General features: G+C 44.8%; 1 protein-coding gene across 3 annotated transcripts in view; it reads left to right on the forward strand.

The window, feature by feature from the left end:
• NR3C1 (nuclear receptor subfamily 3 group C member 1) overlaps positions 1-21,114 on the forward strand; it is a 656,238-nt gene that overhangs the window by 524,463 nt on the left and 110,661 nt on the right. For all 3 annotated transcript variants that reach the window (XM_069652458.1, XM_069652456.1, XM_069652457.1), the window contains exons 5-6: positions 3,287-3,565; positions 11,349-11,493. In XM_069652458.1, coding sequence (XP_069508559.1) covers positions 3,287-3,565; positions 11,349-11,493 — 424 coding nt within the window. The remainder of the gene's footprint in view (positions 1-3,286; positions 3,566-11,348; positions 11,494-21,114) is intronic.

The following is a 21,114-nucleotide window of genomic DNA, read 5'->3' on the forward strand; positions in this document are numbered from 1 at the left end:
AGTACTAAAAGGACAGTTTTACCCTTGTCCATAATCCCCAGTATGTGGGTCTGCAGAAAGAAGTTTCAGTTGGTGGTGGGCCTTAAGGCGGCCACATCGCTTGGGTCTGCCCCAGGTTTTTTTTTAAAGTGGTGTTACACGTTTTTAATGTTGCTCGGAACAGAGTAGCTACGAAAGGATGCATTGACGAATATTTCTAGGAACGGGGCAAAAATCTCCTTATTATCAAGGCTCATTGTCGGTGGGAGGATGTTATCTGGACCAGCAGATGGTCGCATAGTGCTCAAACTAATTAGTAGTTCCAGGCTAGTTACTGGAGCAAAGTCAAAAGCCGTATATTCTGTATCTGGAGGGATGGTTAGGTGAGGGGAGCTGCTTGGGTTGTGAGGTGGTCTGTTGCGTGTTTTCCTAGCGATCTGGTCTTTCTTTTTTCCCTTGCTTTAGATATTTTAGCTTTAGAGGCATGCTGGATTTTGGAGCAGTCTGAGTTCATAGGTATAAATGTAGTAGATTGTGCTTTGGGTTTCTCTAGTTTTAGTATTTCAAAAATGTTCTTAGGTTTGTTTTCTACTTCCCCAATTTGTTTGAGGTTTTTCTGAGAATCGGTAATCGCGTATTTGTAGGTTTTCTCAATGTTTCAATGCACTTTTGTTATTGGTGGAGGAACATTTTAACTAGGATCTTTCTGCTTTCCCTTTTTCAGCTTTCAGGGTTTTAAGCTCTTGCGAGAACCATTTTTGGTGGCCTGGGTGGTCTTTCTTCTTCTTCTTACACATCTTCATTTATTTCAACCATTTCGTCATTTTCCCCTATCTCTAATTCTGATACTTCTATTCTAGTTCGTGCCTATCCCACAACTTCTCCCTCGGTTACTATTCCTTTGTCACATATACCTAAAGTCTATCCCTCGCTGATTTCCTATCTTATTGCCTTTTTTAATATTTCTCTTTTTACATCCACTTTTCCTTCTTGTTTTAAGCATGTCACAATTCTTCCTATTTTGAAAAAAACTTCCTTAGATCCCTCTGAGCCTGCCAACTATCACCCAATTTCACTTTTCCCTTTCCTTTCTAAGATGCTTGAACGCCTTATCTATTCTCAGGTTTCGGTTTTTGTCACTGAGAGCCAGGAGATAGGTCAGGGTCAACGCATTTGTCCTGGAAGCAACACAGGTTCGAACCCCAGTCTTGCGCTTCGAAACTGGCCTCTGGTATTAAGTTAAGCATGTCATTAAAGAACAATTATAATAATTATAATTGTACTCTGCTTAGTTTCCAGTCAGGTTTCCATCCTCTTCACTCTATGGAAACCGTTCTTCGCCCGGCCTGTGACATCTTTCTGCTTGTTATTGTAAACACTCTTCTCTTCTTATTTTATTGGACTTGTCAGTTGCTTTCGGCACAGTGGATCACACTTTACTTCTAGCTTCTCTTTCTTCTTTTTGATTTTCTGGCTCTGTTTTATCCTGGTTTCGTTCCTATCTATCTAATCGCACATACTCAGTAACTCGGGCTGGGACCTCTCCTAATATTTAACCTCTTCTTTATGTCGCTCCCCAAGACTTTGTTCTTGGGCCTTTCCTCTTTTTACTTCTCCTATAGCGGATGTTATCTCATCTTTCGGTATCTCACATTATTTCAATGAGGATGATACCCAACTGTTTGTCTTTCTCTTCCTTCACCTCTTCTATTCGGTATCAGGTAATTTTGTCCCCACACTTATGGTCGCCATACACAATGTCACCGGTAAAAGGTTGTGACGACATTATGTATGGTGACCATATATATGGGGTAATGGCGAGCAGAGGTTGCGGGGGTGTCCCCCCGCCCACATTGAGAAAAAAAAGTTTTTGGGGTTGCAGGGTTGTCCCCCGTTCAATATAATAATGTCCCTGAAAAAAACCTTTTTTGCACGCAACGTTTTTGCAGGGACATTATTACATGGAACCTTCTATTCATGACAATCTTGCTTCCTGCCTTTCAGCCATGAAAACTTGGAAATCTGATAATTTTCTTGTTGTGAACGCAACCAAAACTGAAGTTCCCTTTTTTTCACTGCTCTTCCTCCTCCGTCTAATTTTTTGTCTCTTTCCCAACTTCTCTTCTTCCTATCTCTGGTTCTGCTCGTAATCTTGGTCTTTACCTTGATACTAATTTAGATCATGACTATGGGCCTCATTACACGGACGGCGGTAAGGGTTTACTGGTACCGGTAAAACCTTACCGCCTTACTACGAACTCCCTTTGCGGGTTGGGGAATTTAATGCCTGCTTTTTGCAGGCATTAAAAACAAACCCGCAAAGGGACCAGGGAGCTAATTACGGTACCGCAATTGGCGGTGCCAAAATTAGCACCTTCCCCATTCCCATTATGCCCTATAGGGCAAAAATGGGAATGGGGGAAGGGGGAATTACCGCCCCACCAACCTTGGAATAGGGCGGTAATTCCCCTTTCCACCAAGGCGGTGCCGGTATTTTACCGGCAAATAGCACCTTGGTCCACCGCCATCCGTGTAATGAGGCCCTATATCTCGTCCTCCTGTCATCCCTTTACCAATATTCAGAAAGCTTGTCCCTTTCTCATGTTCAGTGATATTAAACTTTTGATTTCTTCTCTTATTTTGTCATGCTTATTCTATTGCTCTACTTTACTCTTTGGTCTCCCTGTCTCTCGTTTGGCTCCATTAAAGTCTGTCTTTAATGCTTCCGTTCGTTTCTTATATTTGCTTTCCCTTCGTGATTCTATTTCACTGTCACTATCCTCTCTTGGATGGCTATCTTTTCACTCAACACTTTGTATTGTATTTAAATCTCTTTATGGTCTTGCACCTCTGTATCTTTCATCTCTTGTCTCTTTTTGTGTCCTTTATTTGATTTGCGTTCTCAGACTCAATTCTTGTTATCAGTTGCTCACCCCCCTTGCGCTTAGTCACTGTTTTGTTTTTTCCGCTTGCTTGCCCCATATCACTGGAACTCTCTTCCTCTTTCTCATCCCTCTATTATTCTTGTATAGCTTTATTATTTTACTGTAAGTGTATCTTGTTCAGCGCTTTGGCGTAAAGCGCTATATACATTATAAATAAAATACAAATACAACATACTCTCTCATCTGCGTGTCCGCAGCATTGTGAAATGTTTTGTTTGTCAACTTGATATAATTTCCCGAACAATTAGGTATCACTGATGCTTTAATATGACAGTTTTTGTAATTAAATCAAGCTTCTAAAAGGGGATTTATACCTGGATTTCATTGCATTTATATATTTCTTTTGTAAATTTGTTTTGCAGCCAGGAAAACCAAGAAAAAAATTAAAGGAATCCAGCAAGCCAGCCCAGCACCGATGAGAGATACCTCGGAAAGTCCACAGTTGAAGGCCATGGTGCCTGCTTCGATGCCGCAGTTAACCCCCACCCTGATGTCCTTGCTGGAAGTCATTGAGCCTGAAGTATTGTATGCCGGCTACGACAGCACTTTGCCAGACACCTCTTTGAGGATCATGTCGAGTCTGAACATGCTTGGAGGGCGGCAAGTGGTGGCTGCTGTGAAGTGGGCAAAGGCTATACCAGGTATTGGACATAATGTTGTTCACTATACAGACGTTTTGCATTAAATACACCTGAATTGCTCCCTCGAATTATTTCTCCAAAAACGTCATTCAAACCGGTCTTTCATGATGCATGTATCTTTCATGGGGATATATAATACAAAACAGTCATCTTTTAGTTTCTGTGAGCATTTATTTCGTCGTATTTTCTCCAACGCTCATGCTCCATTTGGTTGAGTCATCGCAACTTCACTTTTCTGAGAAAACTCCAACATTACTACATCTGTGATAGGCAATAGAGGGAAGAGCTCTTTTTAGGAAAAAGAAAACTCATGCACACTGTTTCTACCTCTTAAGGACATAATTTGTGGCTGCTTTGTGACCTGTTAGGACCCTCCGGACATTACTAGCTACATGACATTTCGACACCCCACCCCTTTGCCCAGATTTCAGCACCTTCACACACGAGACGGTTGCCTGAAATCGCTGAAACATCAATGTTGTCTTACATGGACCGGTCCTGACACACGGAAAAAAACTCGAGGTCACCGAAAACCATGTTTCAAAGCCCTAGGATGTACAGTTTCTGCAATATTTGCACTGCAATGAACTGCACCATGCAAGGGTGAGGGGAGAGCACAGTAGGCCCCAGTATGCAGCAGCACACCAACTCTTGCCTCCCACCAATGTCTGCTCTGGGGTATGTCAACCAGCCACACGCTTCCACCAATTCTCACTGCAGTTTACTTCAGGGGGCAAAGCACATCAAGCGATAAGCGAATCGCAACAATGACCTACAGTTGATGATTGTTATTATTCTCATCTCTGTCTACCGAACCTGTTCCGAGAACAGGTACTTTTGCTTGTGTATGTATATAATTTTAAATCCGAAAAACAATGTCCCATCTAGGCAACTTCATGCAAACACCAATCAACTCCACACTGTGTCCGGTCTCCGACAACTGGAACCACTCTGTGACCGCCAGCCTTCACCAAGTTCTTTTACTTAAGGACTGGTCATTCAGCCGTTCTTTTGCTCTTCTCCTGCAAGACGAGAGAGTACAGCATCAGGGCAGGTATATGCTCACCACCAGATACAATAAAGTCATAATCTAATGAATTCAGCCAGACCTGCATATACTGGGCGGGAATAATGCTTGCCTCCGTGCCTTTAATAGAATCAAGACTCCCTGCGCTGTTAGCTTGGGTAATCTTCATTCGAGGTCAAGACCAGAGGCGAGCATTATTCTTTTTCAAAGCTGTGAACTCCTGCTGCGGCCACTGATGATATTTGCTTAAAAGAAAACTCTTTAAAAACACTATCGCTGGATCAGTCGGCTGCCCTCATATCCTGCAAGCTCACCCCCCGAGACAAAAGCTTTAGATGCTATAGCTCCTCCTAGGGAATGGCTCCAAAACTGTGCATGTCCACGTCTGCCTGCACCATCACCTCTGTTTCCTACGTGCTATTAGCAGTTCCGTCATAGCTGCGGGTCTCATCTCAGCTGTCCTTGCTTCATATTCTCTGATGCATGATGCTACATACAGCTGTGGTTGGCTTGGCAAGTAAGGCTACAAGATAGAGAAGATAGAGGAGCAACGAGTCTTTGTCCATTTTGCAATGGTAAATGTCACACCGTCCGGGCCGTACACTTTCCTGTTAATCTCTAGAGCCTTGACGTCTGAAACTCTCCTACAGGAAATGAAACACATTAGCAGCGCTAGCTGCCCAGACAACTGCTTCAGCAATACATTTTTGTGGGCCCACTGATGAGAAAATGTAGAACCATATCTACGTCCCAAAGATGTGCCTACCTTGGTACTGAAGGGGTCCTGATTTTAACTCCCTTAATCAGTCTAACTTCTACCGGGTGATCACCCATTGTCTTCCCTTCAAAAGTCTGTGTCACACTGATATGGCCAATCTATATACTCACATTGTCCTAAATGCCTTGCTTACTGCTACCAAGGCAGCAAGACATTAAGAACATGCACTTTAGGTGCAGAAAAAGGATGAATACCCTGCCGTTGATACCAGTCCCCCCTCCTTCTCCCCTCAGCGTTATAGCTCCTGAGTGTGGAGGGCGGCCATGATTCTCTCAAAAGATAGGCAGCCTGGCCCGAAATGCCTGGAAGTCTCCAGCGACTCCCAATACTCTGCAGGTCAACAGTGGAAGCCTCCATCACTCTGAGGGTGAAATCTCCGAGTCAGTTCAGGGATCAGGTTCTAGTCCTGAGGAAGAACTCAGGGGAAATCCAAGAAAGGTTCCATCAGAACTAGAAACCGCGCTTGTCACTTCCACACAGGGGATATTATCACCACCTCTGCTTCCTCCCAGCGCACTTTTGCTAGAACTCTGCTCAACATCACGGAGGGAAGCTGTATTGATGGTCCCTTCGGCAGTCGTGTAGGTAAGCATTCATCCCTAGCACGTCTGGGTCCAGCCAGCAGCTGAAGAAGCTGGGGATCTGGGCATTCAATCTGGTGGCAAATAGGTTGATGCTTATGGGTCCCCAGATTCACCCTAATTAATGGAAAACTCCATTGTCTAGCTTCCAGTCACTGGCATCCGTTAGATTCCGGAAGTGCCAATCTGCTACTTACTTCAGGGTCGTTGGCAGATGCTCCGCCGTGACCGATATTCCGTACTCTAGGCAATGGTGCAAGAAGCCCTTTGCTAACTCAGCTAGTAACATGGACCTTGTGCCTCCTAAATGATTTATGTAGCACACTGCTGACAGTGTCCATTTTCAACAAAATTCTGCAATTCACTTGGTCTCTCGTGAAAGCTTTGATGGCGCATGACCCATCTAGCAGTTTGAGACAATTGATATGCAGATCCAGCTCCTTCGGGGCCCATTTTCCGGCTGTCTTTACTGACCCCCACCTTGCCCCCTAACCTGCCCTGCTGGCATCTGACTCTGACTAATTCCAGGGTGTCTCAGAAGATCACTGAGCCATTCCACGCTTCCATAGTCTGGAGCCACCACTCTAGCTCGTCTTCCCTTCCTGATGTTGATTTCTCATGTTCAGTGTCTGCAGGGTCCTGTAGTGAAGCGGGACTAGGAAGATGACTGAAATGGAGGAGGCTAACAACCCTGCTATTCTCACTAGTGTCCGTAGAGATATCTATCTTGATGTCTCAAATTTTCTTTGCTGGCAACCCTAGAGTGGCCTTTCTGGTGCCACTATGAACCCAGGAAGTCCATCCTCCTACTGGGGTCCATCTTGATTTCCCCCGATGGATGAGAAACCCGAGGGATGTCAGGAGATCCTTCACCCAATGTGTCTGCTACACCAACTCCTCTCTGCTTTCTGCCAGAATCAGGACATCGTCTAGATAGACGATTGTCCTGATGCCTCTTTCTCTGATAGCCGCTGTCACAGGTCTCATGAGTTGGTGAAGGCCCATGGCACTGATGAAAGCACAAGTGGCAGCGTTGTGACGATCACTTCTCCCCACCTAAAACTAAGCTAAAACCTGTGTTTGGGCGCTACCGGGATTGTAAGGTTGTATGGATGTGGGGAGGAATATTCTCTTGAAGGGGCCTCACCACAAATTCTATCTGAAATCCCCAAAGCTATCTGCAGTACCCAGGCATCACTTGATAGCGCGTGCAACTTGTGCATGCACTATTTCGTTTTCCACCACGCCAGAGGGTACACCCCTGGGAAGTCTCTCACCTGGCTGTGCTCCCTGAAATCGGTTGCAACTTCTTCCCCTGCAACCACTGGTAGCTCTGCCTGTATCCGGGCAGAAGGAATCCTACTGTCACGCCTCCCAGTACTGGGCCCGGGCCCCCTGAAGTCTTTTGTATGAGGTTTGTCAACTGGTCCTGGCAAAAACTCTACTCTGGAAGATCTTCTTACTAGACGATTGTGCTTTCTCTAGTGCTGTGTATGTCCCGACAAACTTGACCATCTATATCCCGAAGCTGTTGCTAACAGTAGGCCCTGCATGCCTTTTCCCGTCTCGTAAGATGCTAGGTCTCCTAGTTTGGCATCGATTTTCCTAACAGCCTTTGTGATGAAGGTGAGCATGTGTGGATCCAACTCTAGTGTTTCCGCCACTTTTCCTGACCACTCTGGACGAGGCCATTCAGAAAACATGAAAAGCCTTGTCTCTTTCACCAGCGGCTTACTCAGTCTTTGAGCCATGTACAAGGCTGTGGGACATTTTAGGATGTGAGAAGGGAGGCAATGTTGGGTAACCTGGACAAATGCCCCACGCTATCTTGGCATTTGAAATTTAAGGATATATGTGGGAATGGAAGCTTATGTGGCCTAAGGCATACAAAGGGAAGCTAGGAAGCTATTTGTTTCGTTTAAATTGGGACGTGTCCCTCTTGACTATGTTGCTGCTAAGTGCGCTAAGGTGCATGGGGCTCGACTGTGTGAAAGTGATAAGACCATTCATATCATGATGCACTTCTTAATCGTATGCCCCATTATCAGAGATGTAGACAGAATGCACTCCTATTCCCTGTTTAGGTCAACCACTATCAAAACATATGAGAAGGCTGCTGAATACTGCACATCTACTAAAGAGAGGGAGACGACCTAGCGGCCCCTATGCCATTGCACCCTAATAATTAGAGAAGGACCACTGCTCACTAGATCATTGGAAGTTGCTAAGACAGGGATAGGGACGGTTTCTTTTATAGAATGTTTTATTTGTATTGATCATGTCTTAGTCATTGAAATGAAAACGGCAGAATTATAGTATGCCAGTCAAATCCAAACGTGGGTGATATTTGATGTGTTGGTTATATAAATATTTATTACAAATATGAATTATTCATTTTTATTTGTTACACAAACTGTTTTTGAACAGTCTGTGCAGTCCCTACACAACATGTTTCACTCTGAAGTAGCTTCTTCAGGGCATAATTATACTTCTATTCAAAGTGATAATGTTCCTATCTCTGTCCTCATGATATTGTCAGTTGGATAACCGTATGATGCTAGCATCAATGCAAAATAGCTTTAAATCAAATTAAATATACACCATGAATTTAACTACAAGTGTTAAATTGGAAATCCATGAACAAAAGCAATCACGGAGTTAGGAACATGTTAAGTCTACTGCAGAAAGCAGATTATTTGTTGTGTTATCATTTCTTGATCAAGTCCAACTTGTATTTATCTAGGAGTATATGTCTGCATCCATCCCTTGACCATATCCTTTGTGCAATTAGGTCATTGATTTTGGTGAAGTTAAAGCTGGCTTCACGTTCATTTCTAACAAGTGAATGGTCATATACTGTTCTCTTTTGATTGGAGATGAGAAAACAAAGATGGCATAGCTTAGCAAAATGTGTGAGTGCTATGGAACGGTATTACTTGCACAAAATAATCAAACTGATGTTGGCCGGTAATAATGGTATTGTTCCGCAGATCGATGCTGAGGTACTACGGTCCTTAAATTATTTCTGTATGGAAAATTAATTATAAACCAATGATACTCTCTGGTTCGGGTTCTCTGGTAATCATGAGTTGTTTTTGGAGCTGAAAGAATAAAGGGAGTCTTTAAGACTTTGTGATTTTCATAAATACTGTTTGTGCAGTGTATTGTTTGTACCCCATCACTCACCGGGATAATCATGGACCCTGACAGGCTGCTTCAATGTATCTTTAATTTTTCTTGTTTTAATTCGTATGATTGTCTCTTTAGGTTCTGGGGTTTATGTAATGTTTAGATTTTAATGGAATGTGAAAATCCCATTTTGAAATACTACGTTTATTTATTTGCCATACTGAGTCAACCACGAAACGCCAGGAGAGGGCTGAACACAGCCAGGACTACATTCCCTTTATACGAATTCAGGGATCTACTTGGAACTAACTGCAATAATATAGAAATCAAGAAGAGCCTCACCTGCCATTTTTTCTTTCCACAAGAGTTATTACCCTTCAAATAGATGATCAATGTTATTGCCTTCACTTCCTTCTAATTGTTCAGCTGAAAGCACATATACGATCCACAAGAGATCTCAATTAAATGTTTGATACCCAGTACTTTATCCTCAAACTAACTGCTTTCGAGTACAATGCAAACAATTTCTTAGCCCATTAGACTTGAAAAAAACCTGTGTGGGTTGAAACACGTGTAGGGTGTCTATTTCTCCTTAGATGTATTTTGGATTACAATTAAATTTACAGCGGATTAATGATATCCATTGAGTTACAATAATTTATTAGAACATTTTCCGAATGCATAAGATAGCACATGTTTGGTGAATGTAACTTCCAGTATAGTCATTCTAAGCGCGATAGACATAAAGGACACTAGTGCGTTTTTAGAAAAAGCAAACCCCAAAAGAAAGTAAATTGATGTAATGAAAAAGACATACAGCGATAGAAAAAGGAAACAAAGATAGATTGGATTGAAGAAACGAATGAATAGGTGAACATTAAAGAAAAATTTGATGAAACTAAAACTAAAGACTAAGAAGGAAAAGAATAGATGAGATGGTTGGACAAGAAAGTAAAAAAGAAATGAAAACAAAGAAAAAGAAAAATAATGAAAAAAAATGATGTAATAAGTAAGGGTAGAAAGAAGGGAGATAAGAAAAATGGAAGGACTAATGGATGAAGTTAAACCATCAGTTCCAAATAAAAATATACGTGTATCTACTTCCAAACTAGTCAACATCAGGTTTCTTTCATTGCACTTCAGAGTTGGAAAATGTTCTCTGCAGTTAAATCCATTATTGACACGTTTTTAAAACACCTGGTTTTTGTTAGAATTATAGAAACTTCCCTGCAGTGATCAGTCAGGTCTATTGTGAATACTTTGTAACAGGAGTCGTGGCTGCATCCGAGTAGTGGGAAAGATTGCTACCTCCAGGAGCCAACTGTGCATGTTTGGGGCTGTATGACACATTTTTACAAGTATGTTGGTGTTTTGAAAGATGCCACTGGTGATTACTTTAATGTTTTAAAATAATGTATAGCAAAGTCCCTTTAAGCACACGTTCCATTCGGTGCTTGGACTACTGAAGCGTGTGTGGTGCCACTGAATCTGAGCATAGCTGATATCCTTAGCACCACCTCCTCTTCAACATCATGTACATCTGAGCTGCTGAGGTCTTGTAGAAGGACTCAAGCCCTCCCCTTCTATCCTCTGCATCGTTACACGTATCACCATCCCACGTTCCTTCTCTAACGTGTAGGAGAGTACAGTCATTAAGGAACTACATCCAGACTTGGATGACAGTGATCTTGTGCATCCCATCTAGTGGGATTCCGGCCACAGAATGGGGCAGAGCCTACCTACCCGGAAGTCAGACATAACATTCTGGCTGCTGTGTGTTTCCACTGGTTCTAATCCTTCCTTCAGGACAGATCATCCTCTGCTCCTCTAGACTGGTGCTATGTGCTCCCCAAAGGTGCTGAGTGCTTGTACAGATGAAGCTCACACATATCTTTAGACACGGCCCGCTGCTCTCTGTACTTGGGACAGTTTGTGCTGCTGCTAACTTTATTTTTGTGCTTAAATCTTACCTAGATAGGTCGACCTTCAATATCAAAAGGCATACTTTTGGAATCCACTCCTTTAAATATGAGAGCTGAATCAAACCACCTAGCTTTTGGTATGAAGCTAATGGCCCACCCAAAAATCGACCCTAATGTCAAAGACCTTGGGACCTAGCATGTCAGAGGTGACCAGCATCTAAGGAAGCTTTCTCTGTATGAGTATATCATACAAATATGTTCACTTGCTCAAATTATTGGATCTTTTTGTTGGGGAAAGTGTGACTCTTTTTCTCTTCCAATCTCCTAAAACCTCTCTTCTGTTCAGGTTTTAGAAACTTACACCTGGATGACCAAATGACCCTTCTCCAGTACTCCTGGATGTTCTTGATGGTTTTCGCTCTTGGTTGGAGATCTTACAAGCAAGCTAATGGAAGCATGTTGTGCTTTGCACCAGACTTGATCATTAACAAGTGAGTAAAACAAGTCATTGCCACTGTATTTTTAAGGAGGGGTGGAGAGGAACACGTTTTTTGTTAAACTACAGGATATGCATGGCCTTAGCATCGTGTGTGTTGTCACAGGCCCTGGTTTATAAGATGTCCTTGTAGGGTGCTATTCAAAGGCCACTCTGGTGCCAAGTCATCTAGTGGCCCGCCTCGGGCCAGTGCATCTAGGATGTTAGATGGTTCAGCCTTTCTAGAAATCCCTACATTTCCTTTGGGCCAGTGCATGTCTGTATGCTGTGTTTTGCTAGTAGATGGGAGACCATAGAAAGGGCTTTGATATATCACATGTACATCTGCCTCTGTATTTTACTGAATAGCAGCAATGTTTCCCTACACACATGGTTCCTGCAGAGATGTATCCCTCAGCACGGGCGTGGGCAAGGCTATCCAACACCAAAGAGCAGTACATGGTGCACTGGCAGTCATGTTAGGAAAGCTGAATGGCCAATGAAGAGGCCAAGATCTGGATGCCATGTTCCTACTGCTCTGAGTTCCACTACTGTCTCTTATAGCGAGGAACTTAACAGCCTCTCAGCCCTTTTATTGAATTCACAAATAAAGGCCTGACTGCTGTCTCGATCCTAGGCCTGACATTGTTGCCAAGGATCTCTCTGTGATCAAGTTTGGGATGCCCAATTCCCACACAGTTAAACTGGTATCACGTGAGCAAATGTATTAAAACTCATACTAATGATGCACATATTTTACCATAGGTGTTGGCGCCCCTCTACTGAGAACGAACTTGGCTCATTTAGCCTGTTCTGTGGCATTTCATCCACTCAGGAGAGTCTACAACCACACTTTAGCTCACTGCACCCTTCACAGAGACCATTTGCATATCAGTCTGGAACAGGTTATTTTGGCCGTGTTCGTTCTCAGTAGAGGGCCTCGCACACCTCGTCTAATTACGCACATAGGTCAGATTAATCTAGGAGATTTGCCGGTAAGGGACAATTATTGTTACTACTGCCGCAGTGATCTTGTTCAGAGGGGCAGGCCACTGGTTTCTGGGATAAGTTCAGGCAAACCTTGGGTCAGAAGAGACTCTCTGTTGTGTTTTTGTCTTTTTTTTATAGCCTTGGATTCTAGTCCGCATAGATTCTTGCAAAAGCACATTTCTCTATTGTGGGTCTTCCCTCTAAGCCCCTGGCTATTAATGCTCCTAAGGGCAACACAAAATAACCCTCTGCATCCATCATTCATTCCCCGGCCGGTGCCTCAGGGCCCCATCCTCTGCATCTGTGAGCTCTTTCCCGTCTCTGTTCATCATTGATCATTTGACAAACCTTGACCTAGTTTTCACACGTTGCTGCGTTGTTTTCCGGCATGAGTGTTTTTTTGTTTTTTACCCGTTTTTTGCATGGCATCTCCAAAAGTAAATGTTTAAAATGCATCACGGATCACCTTAATTGTTGCCACCCCTTTGCGTTGTTCCGGTTTGGTGCAGAGGTGATCATTAGTTTATTTACACTTAGCTTGCATTTAATCAGTGCAATAGCTCAGTTGGTTGTGCACCTCGAGAGTAGGTTTTTGAGAGGAGAAGGTCACATGTTTTAATCCCTGGATGACTGGCTGAGCCTGTCCTTCATCAGAATCCGATGACATGAAGCAAGCAGGTTTGCAGTGGTTATGTTCAGTGTTTTTTATACCACGCCTATCCCCTCCATGGGGTCTCACTGCATCAATGTCTTGTCTGACAAATTGGGGCAAAGTAACCCTGCCATAGGTACCCAGGCCGTAGTGTAGAGTAAGGAAGAGTAATAAGGATAAAAGTAACACTGGAGACAGAAATAATGAAGGAAGGAGATACATTGAGACACAAGAGGCTGAGCACGATGGGATGGGGAAGAGGTTGTGTCATTATGTGCATTTGCAGAGGCGTTGCTAGAGAGGGGTCGAGGGGCCAATAGCCCGGGGTCTTTTGGTTGTAGCCCTAGATAGAAGCTCAGGGGCTACAACAAAAAGGCTAGCTAGCACCGAGTCCTGACATTAGCATAGCCCCAGATCTTTTCCAGACCTAGCAACACCCCTGTGCATGTGTAGGATTACTATGCGATAGCGTAAAAATGGTCATAATGAAAGAAAATGAAAATGTTATTCCTCACAGATATAAGTGTTCTCCCGCAAAGTCAGTTTTCAACCTTCAGAGAGGGGTGTTTGGGAAATTAGTGAAGAATGGATGTGTGATGTTGGCAAGAAGAGCTTATGCTTTCCTTAGTAGCGTGTTGGCCATAGTTTGTCAGGTAACGTTGATAGTTGCCCCTGTGGTGTCTGACAAGCCATTTGTCACATACATATGACATACACAAGAGTTGGATGTATGAAAGGTGAATGCAGAGCATACAGACGAAAGTTGGGAGAGGGAAAAGGCGCAGTCACTAACCATTAAGGGCCTTACCATCATAGCCTGCGCTGGCGATTGGGCCGGCTCTCGCCAGATCTGAGATCCGGCACCAGATGTGTAGCCAGATCTTGGGATCCGGCCAGAGTCAGCGCTGGGGGAAAAAAAAGCGCCTGGGAGCAAACTGTAACTTCTTCTGGTGACCCCATGCAAAGGGTCACAAGGTCACAAGAGGAAGTTAGTCCTCAGCCACGACCCGATTTATTTATTAAATGTTTGTCGGATAGATGGACCTGGAGTATTTATTTATTCATGCAATGTTTGTCGGATACCTGTATCCAACAAACATTGCATACATATACAGGTATCCGACAAACATTGCATGAATAAATACATACCCCTATTAACAGTGGAACTATCCCACACGATGCAGCCACCCAACTGCTTTTAGAGGGGAGCTGCAGGAGATGCGTAGGGTGGGATTCAAGTAAAAGAAAACGTTGCTTATGGCGACATCCCTAGTACGCAGGGGAGTTTTTTTTTAAATAAAATGCGATGCAAATTGTGCATTTTAAAGAATATTTACTCAGCAACACTGTTCAGAACTATTATCTGCATAGTGAAGTAACTCATCACCAGTGCCATGGAAGTGATTTAACGTGGAATTGATTTGTAGTTTGGATAAAAGAAGCAGCATGAAAGAAATAGTGCCGTTTTAAACTATCAGATGAGAATTGGTTCCTAGTCACCTGCATTGGAAAAAATTGTGCGACTACATGTACCAGAATCCTTGGAGGACTAACTGCTGCTTTAGCAGATAAATCTGACTGGGAACCAGAATGTGCTCCTCATCTCCATTTTCTACGATACAAAGACAACACATCACACAAATGTTACACACAAACATCAAGTTGCAAACACAGCATGCTTTAAATGCTTCACACCACTAGTGCAGCAAATTACTACCTAAAAAATCATAAAACGCAGCAAGTTCTAATCACAGCACGTTGCAAATCCAGCATGCTACCATTGCTACAATCTGTAAGCACAGCAAGCTTGACCGTGCCATGAGTTCCTCTCCTGTGTGTGGGATTTGAGTCTATGCTCTTAAGCATTTAAGGTATAGGATGATGGGTGGAGACTGGCATGGCAACGGTCGGTCAAATGATCTGATTAGGGGTGCGCAGTCTGCCCCACCAGGGTGGGGCCACGGGGGGCAGACCCAATGCCAATATATTGGTTGGGCGCAGTTCTCTGTATCTGGTGGGAACCGGGTCTTAAAATCACGCCCCAGGCTCTAAAGTTGTGCAGTGATTTTGAGTGATCTGTCCTTGAAATAAGTAATGAAACTGTGGCTGAAGGTCCCCCCACCCCCAAAGATTTGTTACCCATCTCCTGCTGGTTTTACTCAATACCTCCTATGCCTACATAGTATGGTCCGTCCCAACACACGAGGGACTTCAAAGGCCATCTGTTGTACAGCTATCAATACTAATTGAACATTCACAATTAAAAATAATACTAAATCTTCATGTAGAAAAGCGATATTTTAACTGGTAGTACTTGCGGGTAAGCAGAAGGGTGCTCTGGCTTTTCCAAATGTCGGTTACCTTTCAGTGAATTCAAACGTTGATCTCTCAACAAAGTAATGGCGCTGGGAGCCTAGCCTAGAAGTTCAAATACTGCATGCAATGTTGAGTCCACAAAAAGAAGTGAAACTAGACTGAGAAAGACGAGCAGTAAAGAAGGTCAGGATTGCTTCCCTTGAAAGAGACAGCTGAGCGAATAGCTTGCAAGTTCAACAATCACCTCAGTCACAGGACCATCCTGCACTTTGCAAGATCGCCGCAGCCAGTCACTCTTCTGAGGTTGCTTGAGTAACATTAAATTGGGCAATAATACCACCTGTTATGACAGGGCATAGGGATTAAAACAAGTAATATGATTAAATACTGTGATTTGCTCGTAGTGTTCTTGGACTTGTGATGCATTTTACCAAACATAAATTGAGATGGAATATGTCTGGTTTATAAACATTGCTGAGCACACGGGCTAGCAGATGGAACCAGTGGTTGTTCTTCTGAGGGATGGGTATGCTGCAGATTTGCTGCTCACTTATTTAAGTACTTGTCGGGGCAAGCCCTCGTTATTTAAGATCCCTTCCCACATTTGCAGAGTAGCAAAATCGCTTGCCAAGGTAAGCCTGCATGACGTGCTACACACAAAGCAAATATGTGTGGTTTTACACATTGAAAAAGGGCTTTTGTGTAATTGCAATCCTTCTGAGAAAATTAGTACGGCATCCAGTGATTCCCTTGAATACAAAGCATCGAATGCAAATGCATTGAATGCAAAAGCATCGAAAAAAATGCATTTTTTAAAGGTAAAGGTTTTCTTTTTTTATTATAATGGGTTTTAAGGGGTAAAAAAATAGGGGTTAGGGGCCCCCCTATTAAAAGAAAATGATATCACTATAAACCATTAGTACTTGTAGTTGTGAGTTGTGGTGTGTCTTCAGTCCACAGTACTACGCCCCCTCATCCCTACTTTTGCATTGGCCGGTCAAACTCTCATCACATCAGGACACCTTTGGTGGGGACTGGGCATTTATATTCCAAATCACTATATATTAATTCTTCTCTCTGCGCCCCTTGTGGTGAATCCTCCATCTCCTTCTACTGCCCCAACGACATAGCACACAATGACTATCTTCTGAACTGACCGCGTCCGTTATCCTACCATCCTGTCATCCTCTACGAAGAACACTGATGTACTGTATCCACTTAATTAAGTCACAAATGCTCCCTTGCGATGAAGTCACTGTAGCCCCTGAAGAAACACTAAATCAACGTTCAGACTCTCGGGTTGGTGCACAAGGGCTTCCCCACTCTTTATCACCAGGCTGCTCCTTCGCTTTCCCCAACCAGGTGCCCGTCCATCAGTTCAGAGTCTCACTCTGGAGCGGCCTCCTTGCCTGCATGATACTAGCCTTAATGAAGGTCCGACAAGCAGTGAAACCCCATCTTTCCATTGCTGGTATGGGCTGCAATGTTTATCCATCACTGGGTCTTCTCATGCTTCCTCAGTTCCTTCCAATTTTCTGGACGTGAACTGGAGTGCCTTTCACGTGGCATGACGTTGCAGACATGATACCTTTATTTGGCTGCCCTTTTAATGGACTACATTACTCATGCGATATATTTTATTATGTCAAATCAACTGAATTATTTAGCTTCTCATCTGTCAACCATGCAGTTTCTGAAATCTGGCAGAAGCGTAGATGTTCTGCTGTAGTGTGATCCGAGTATGCCCTCCCATTATCCAGGTATTTTGATCCCTAATCTGAGAAACCTACTACCCTTCATTCCTCGAAGACACCACCCTGTTGCGGGTTCAGTACCAGGCTATCCACCTATGCAGACTGCAAAACGGAGCTTGCCCGCTGATTGCCAACATTAAAAAAATGTAATCTAATTTCTCCTTTCTTAGGCGAACTCCGCTGGTTTCCACTTGGAGCAAAGATTCATTCCAAAACCCCATGCCAGCTATATTCAATCAAAAAGGACCGGTAATCACAACCACTTAACCCCTTTACGCTCCCCACAAAAATCTCCAATCTTCCAATCACCGCCTGCTCCTCACCCCAGTCACCTCATTCCTAGGCTGCAATAAATGTCCATTCTCCATACCTGCTCCGACGCTCGCAAACCGGCTTCCTTTCAACACCCGGCCCCAACACCCCCTCTCTTCGTCAGAAAGGCCCTTAGAACCTCCCCTTTTTCCCTAATTACCAATGACCAACTCCCTGGCTTTAGCTAGACCTGTCTGTCCTTTTAGATGAGAATACTGTTAGACTGTGCGAGATACAGTTTATTTAAATAAACAAATCTGTAAAGCCTCTTTGTTGGTAAAGCAAAGATTGCTCCTGAACCTACCTTTTTACTTCATTTAATGTTTCTGTGAATTCAAAGTGGTGGCAGAATCCGTTGTGTGGAACAGCCTCACATTGTCACAGCTATAAGAAGCACCACCTTTTAATGGACTACTAATCCGGGCCGCTCAACGGGTGATAAATAAACAGTTCTATGCCCAGGGTGAGCTCACGACAGATTCAATCCTCGTAATCCCCAGTTGCAAAATGAATGTTGCAAGGCTGCAGAGGGGCTTGGGAGGCAGTATCACGAAGGCCAGTGCCTACTCTCATGCTGTGCATGACAACAGGTCAATAAGAATGTGCCCAGTGCTTTATGTGGGATAAGTAATTGAGGAGGGCGGGCTCTCTTTATGGTGTGTGGCTTAAGTAGGGGTACTTAGGGCACGCCCCCTAGGGAGATTCCCTACCTAGGGTTGGGGGGGGTGCTAATAATGGAAGCAGTGCTGGCGCGCACTGACATTATTACCTTGGATGCGCCCAGCCCCCTCCTTTTAAACAAAAGAAAGGGCTGGACGCACCAAGGTGTGACACCAGGGTGCCCCAGCTCTCACATGCAGCAGGCAGCCCTTTGATTCAAGGAGCCACATGGTATGCAAGGCTTTTACCACCGGCTCCTTGAATGAAAGGTCACCCTGCTGCAGATGTCTCTGTACCCAGAACTAGGGGGAGGGCTGGACTGCCCAGCTCTCCTTTTGTTTTCAAGTTAAGTCATCAAGCAGCATGAAGCCACTTGACTTCATGCTGCGTGATGACTTAGCGCCGGCACTCAGTTGGGGCACGACTCCATCCGCTGCTCACACACACCCCGCTTTGCCCCCATTCCTTAACCGCTACGCTCCTCCCTTGGACCTTGGAGCCCAACCCCCCACAGCCGCCCCAAAGAGAGGCATGACCAGTTGACTGAGTGGGAGAAAAATTGCCACAGCAAACTTTTACATACATAAAGTCAGGAGTTAACTTACAGATGTTCTGTTTCGCCGTTAAGCTCAGGATTCTGCGCTGAGCAAATGGCATTGTTGCCCCCCCCCCCCCACCCCTTCAGGTCCTTATGGACCCATCGCGGGCCCTGTCCCTCCTTAGCAGTCCCTTTCTACCCTTTGGCCATTTTTATTTTATTTTCATTTTCTTTTCCCATCTCTATTTAAGTGCATTTTCTTTTTCATTTCCATTTCGTTATCACTTGTCCGCTTTGGCTCCTTTTTTAGGATGCGTCTCCATTTTTCATTTAATTTTCTGTTTCATCATCGCTTGTCCGCATTGGCTCCTTTCTTAGGATGCGTCTACTTATCTTTTCCCCCGTCCTGCTTCCCTTTCCCCTGAATTCCCTCTTCTTCCCCACTTCCCCTTTTTTCCCTTAGTGGTCTCTCTATTCCTTGCCAAGTTTCCCTCCCCCAAAGATCTTCCCTTAGCCTGTCATGCCATGCATCCCCCCCCTTCCATCGAAACCCCGGGCTGCCCTAGCTCCCACCGCCTTAGCTGTCCTATCCCCAGGTCCCTCCTTCCCCTTCCCGCCCTCATGTTCGCACGAGGCCCATCAAAATTTATCTTCACCCCGGCCAACGGCCTTGCTTCCCAATCATCCTCCCCTTACCCATCACTTAAAAGGGGGCCTCCCCAACTCTCCCCCCTGCTCCTCTTTGGGCCACTTCCCACTGCATGCCAAGGACCCCCCTCCCAGGCATACCCTGTTTTTTCTGTTCTCCTTAAGCTGTCCCTTGAAAATGCCCCATTTCTCTTACTACCCCACCTCTCCTGACCCATAGTCCCAGGCACTTCCCCTCCCCCCCCCAACCTTCCCCTTACTTGCCAGAGCCCCATTTCCTCTAAATCCCTTCATCCCCTCCCCTTGTTTTCCTTGTTCCTCTTTATTTTTTCTTTTCCATCGATGCACTTCCCATTTTCCCCCACCTACGTTTGTAGTTGGAAGGTCTTCCAAGCCCCCTAACCCTCCCCTTTAGCATGGGCCTCCCCTGAGTCTAATACTCCTGGGCACCGTTCATAATAAACTGATGGCTGTGCAGTTCCCTTGTGGTATCCGCCAGTACTTTCTAACGGGAACACCATGTAACATCCGCTGGGCTTGTCTGTCCGAAACCCAACACTGCGACCAGCGCCTTTGCCACGACTCACTGCAGGCAACCGGCGGCAGTGAGTTCCTCCTCAGGCACCTGGTCGCCTTGTGCTGTACAGAAACCCTGATATACTCCAACACTGTTCCTCTGCCCCCATTCATTCCGTTCGCAAATGAAAAGCTTGCCCTCCGGACTCCACAGATGGCGTGATCATTTGTGCTGGGGATCCCAGTCCCCGGCCGTCACCCTTGCGTGACAGCATTCCTTGATGACTCAGCTCCATTGTGTCTGAGCTCCCTGACCGGAGGACCAACTGTCCAGTGGCATGCCGCAGTGAGGTCTTCCCTTGACCATGTGGTTCCTTTTGTAGTAGGCCCGCCCTCCGACAGGGGGGGGCGTGTTGGGCCTTACCCGGCCATGGTGATCCTTCCAGGAGAGCCCTCGTTTATAGACAATTGCGTAATTTCTTTTATTTTACTTAACCTGTTTCTTTTTCCATCATTCCATCAGTTTTACCCCGCACTCCTCCCTCCCCATGAGCCCCAAGTCCCCCACCCCCGTCACTGGGTGTAATTTGCACCCAAAGTAAACTTAGTGTCCTTTTATTTAACTGTATATTGCTTGCTCTCCATATTTACATCCCTTTACACTTGTTGAACCTCTTCCCCTTTTCAATATCTTTCTGGGATGCGGCGCTTCAATCGGTATTCCTCCCCCATATGTTAAAGCTTCTACCTTTTAACCCCCCAATTGACCCTCCGTGTTATGCTGGCCGGAGCACCCCTCCACTGCAAGAGGGAGAGGGAGAGGGGGATCCAGCCTGCGCACCCTACTTTAACCCTAGCTTACCCAGCCCAAAACCGTTTTGGCGATGCCTGGTGTAGCAAACCTGCTTTATCTGTTTTAGTGCGCTACTGCCGCGCTAGTGCCCAGAAGTTTCTAATGTCAGGCCCGCAGGTTGTGGCTGTGTCGCACCGTGTTGATTTGCTTCCAAAGCGGGCCTGTTGCCCCTGCACTCATTCCTGCAAAGCTCTATGATTAGATGCTGAGCATACCGTAAACCTCACTGATGTCCTTTGACACCTTTCGACTCTAATAGGGGCATTTTGAACGGGTATAATAGGTGCGTACCAAACTGTCCGTCTTGGAATGCTGACATCCTCTGAAAGTGTTTCCTATGGGTGGTCTGGCATTGTGACATGATAAGCAGCGAGGGAAAGTAAAGGGGGTTAGTTGCC

This window comes from Ambystoma mexicanum, chromosome 3p (genome assembly GCF_040938575.1).
Source record: "Ambystoma mexicanum isolate Mex_15411 chromosome 3p, UKY_AmexF1_1, whole genome shotgun sequence".
Classification (NCBI taxonomy): domain Eukaryota; kingdom Metazoa; phylum Chordata; class Amphibia; order Caudata; family Ambystomatidae; genus Ambystoma; species Ambystoma mexicanum.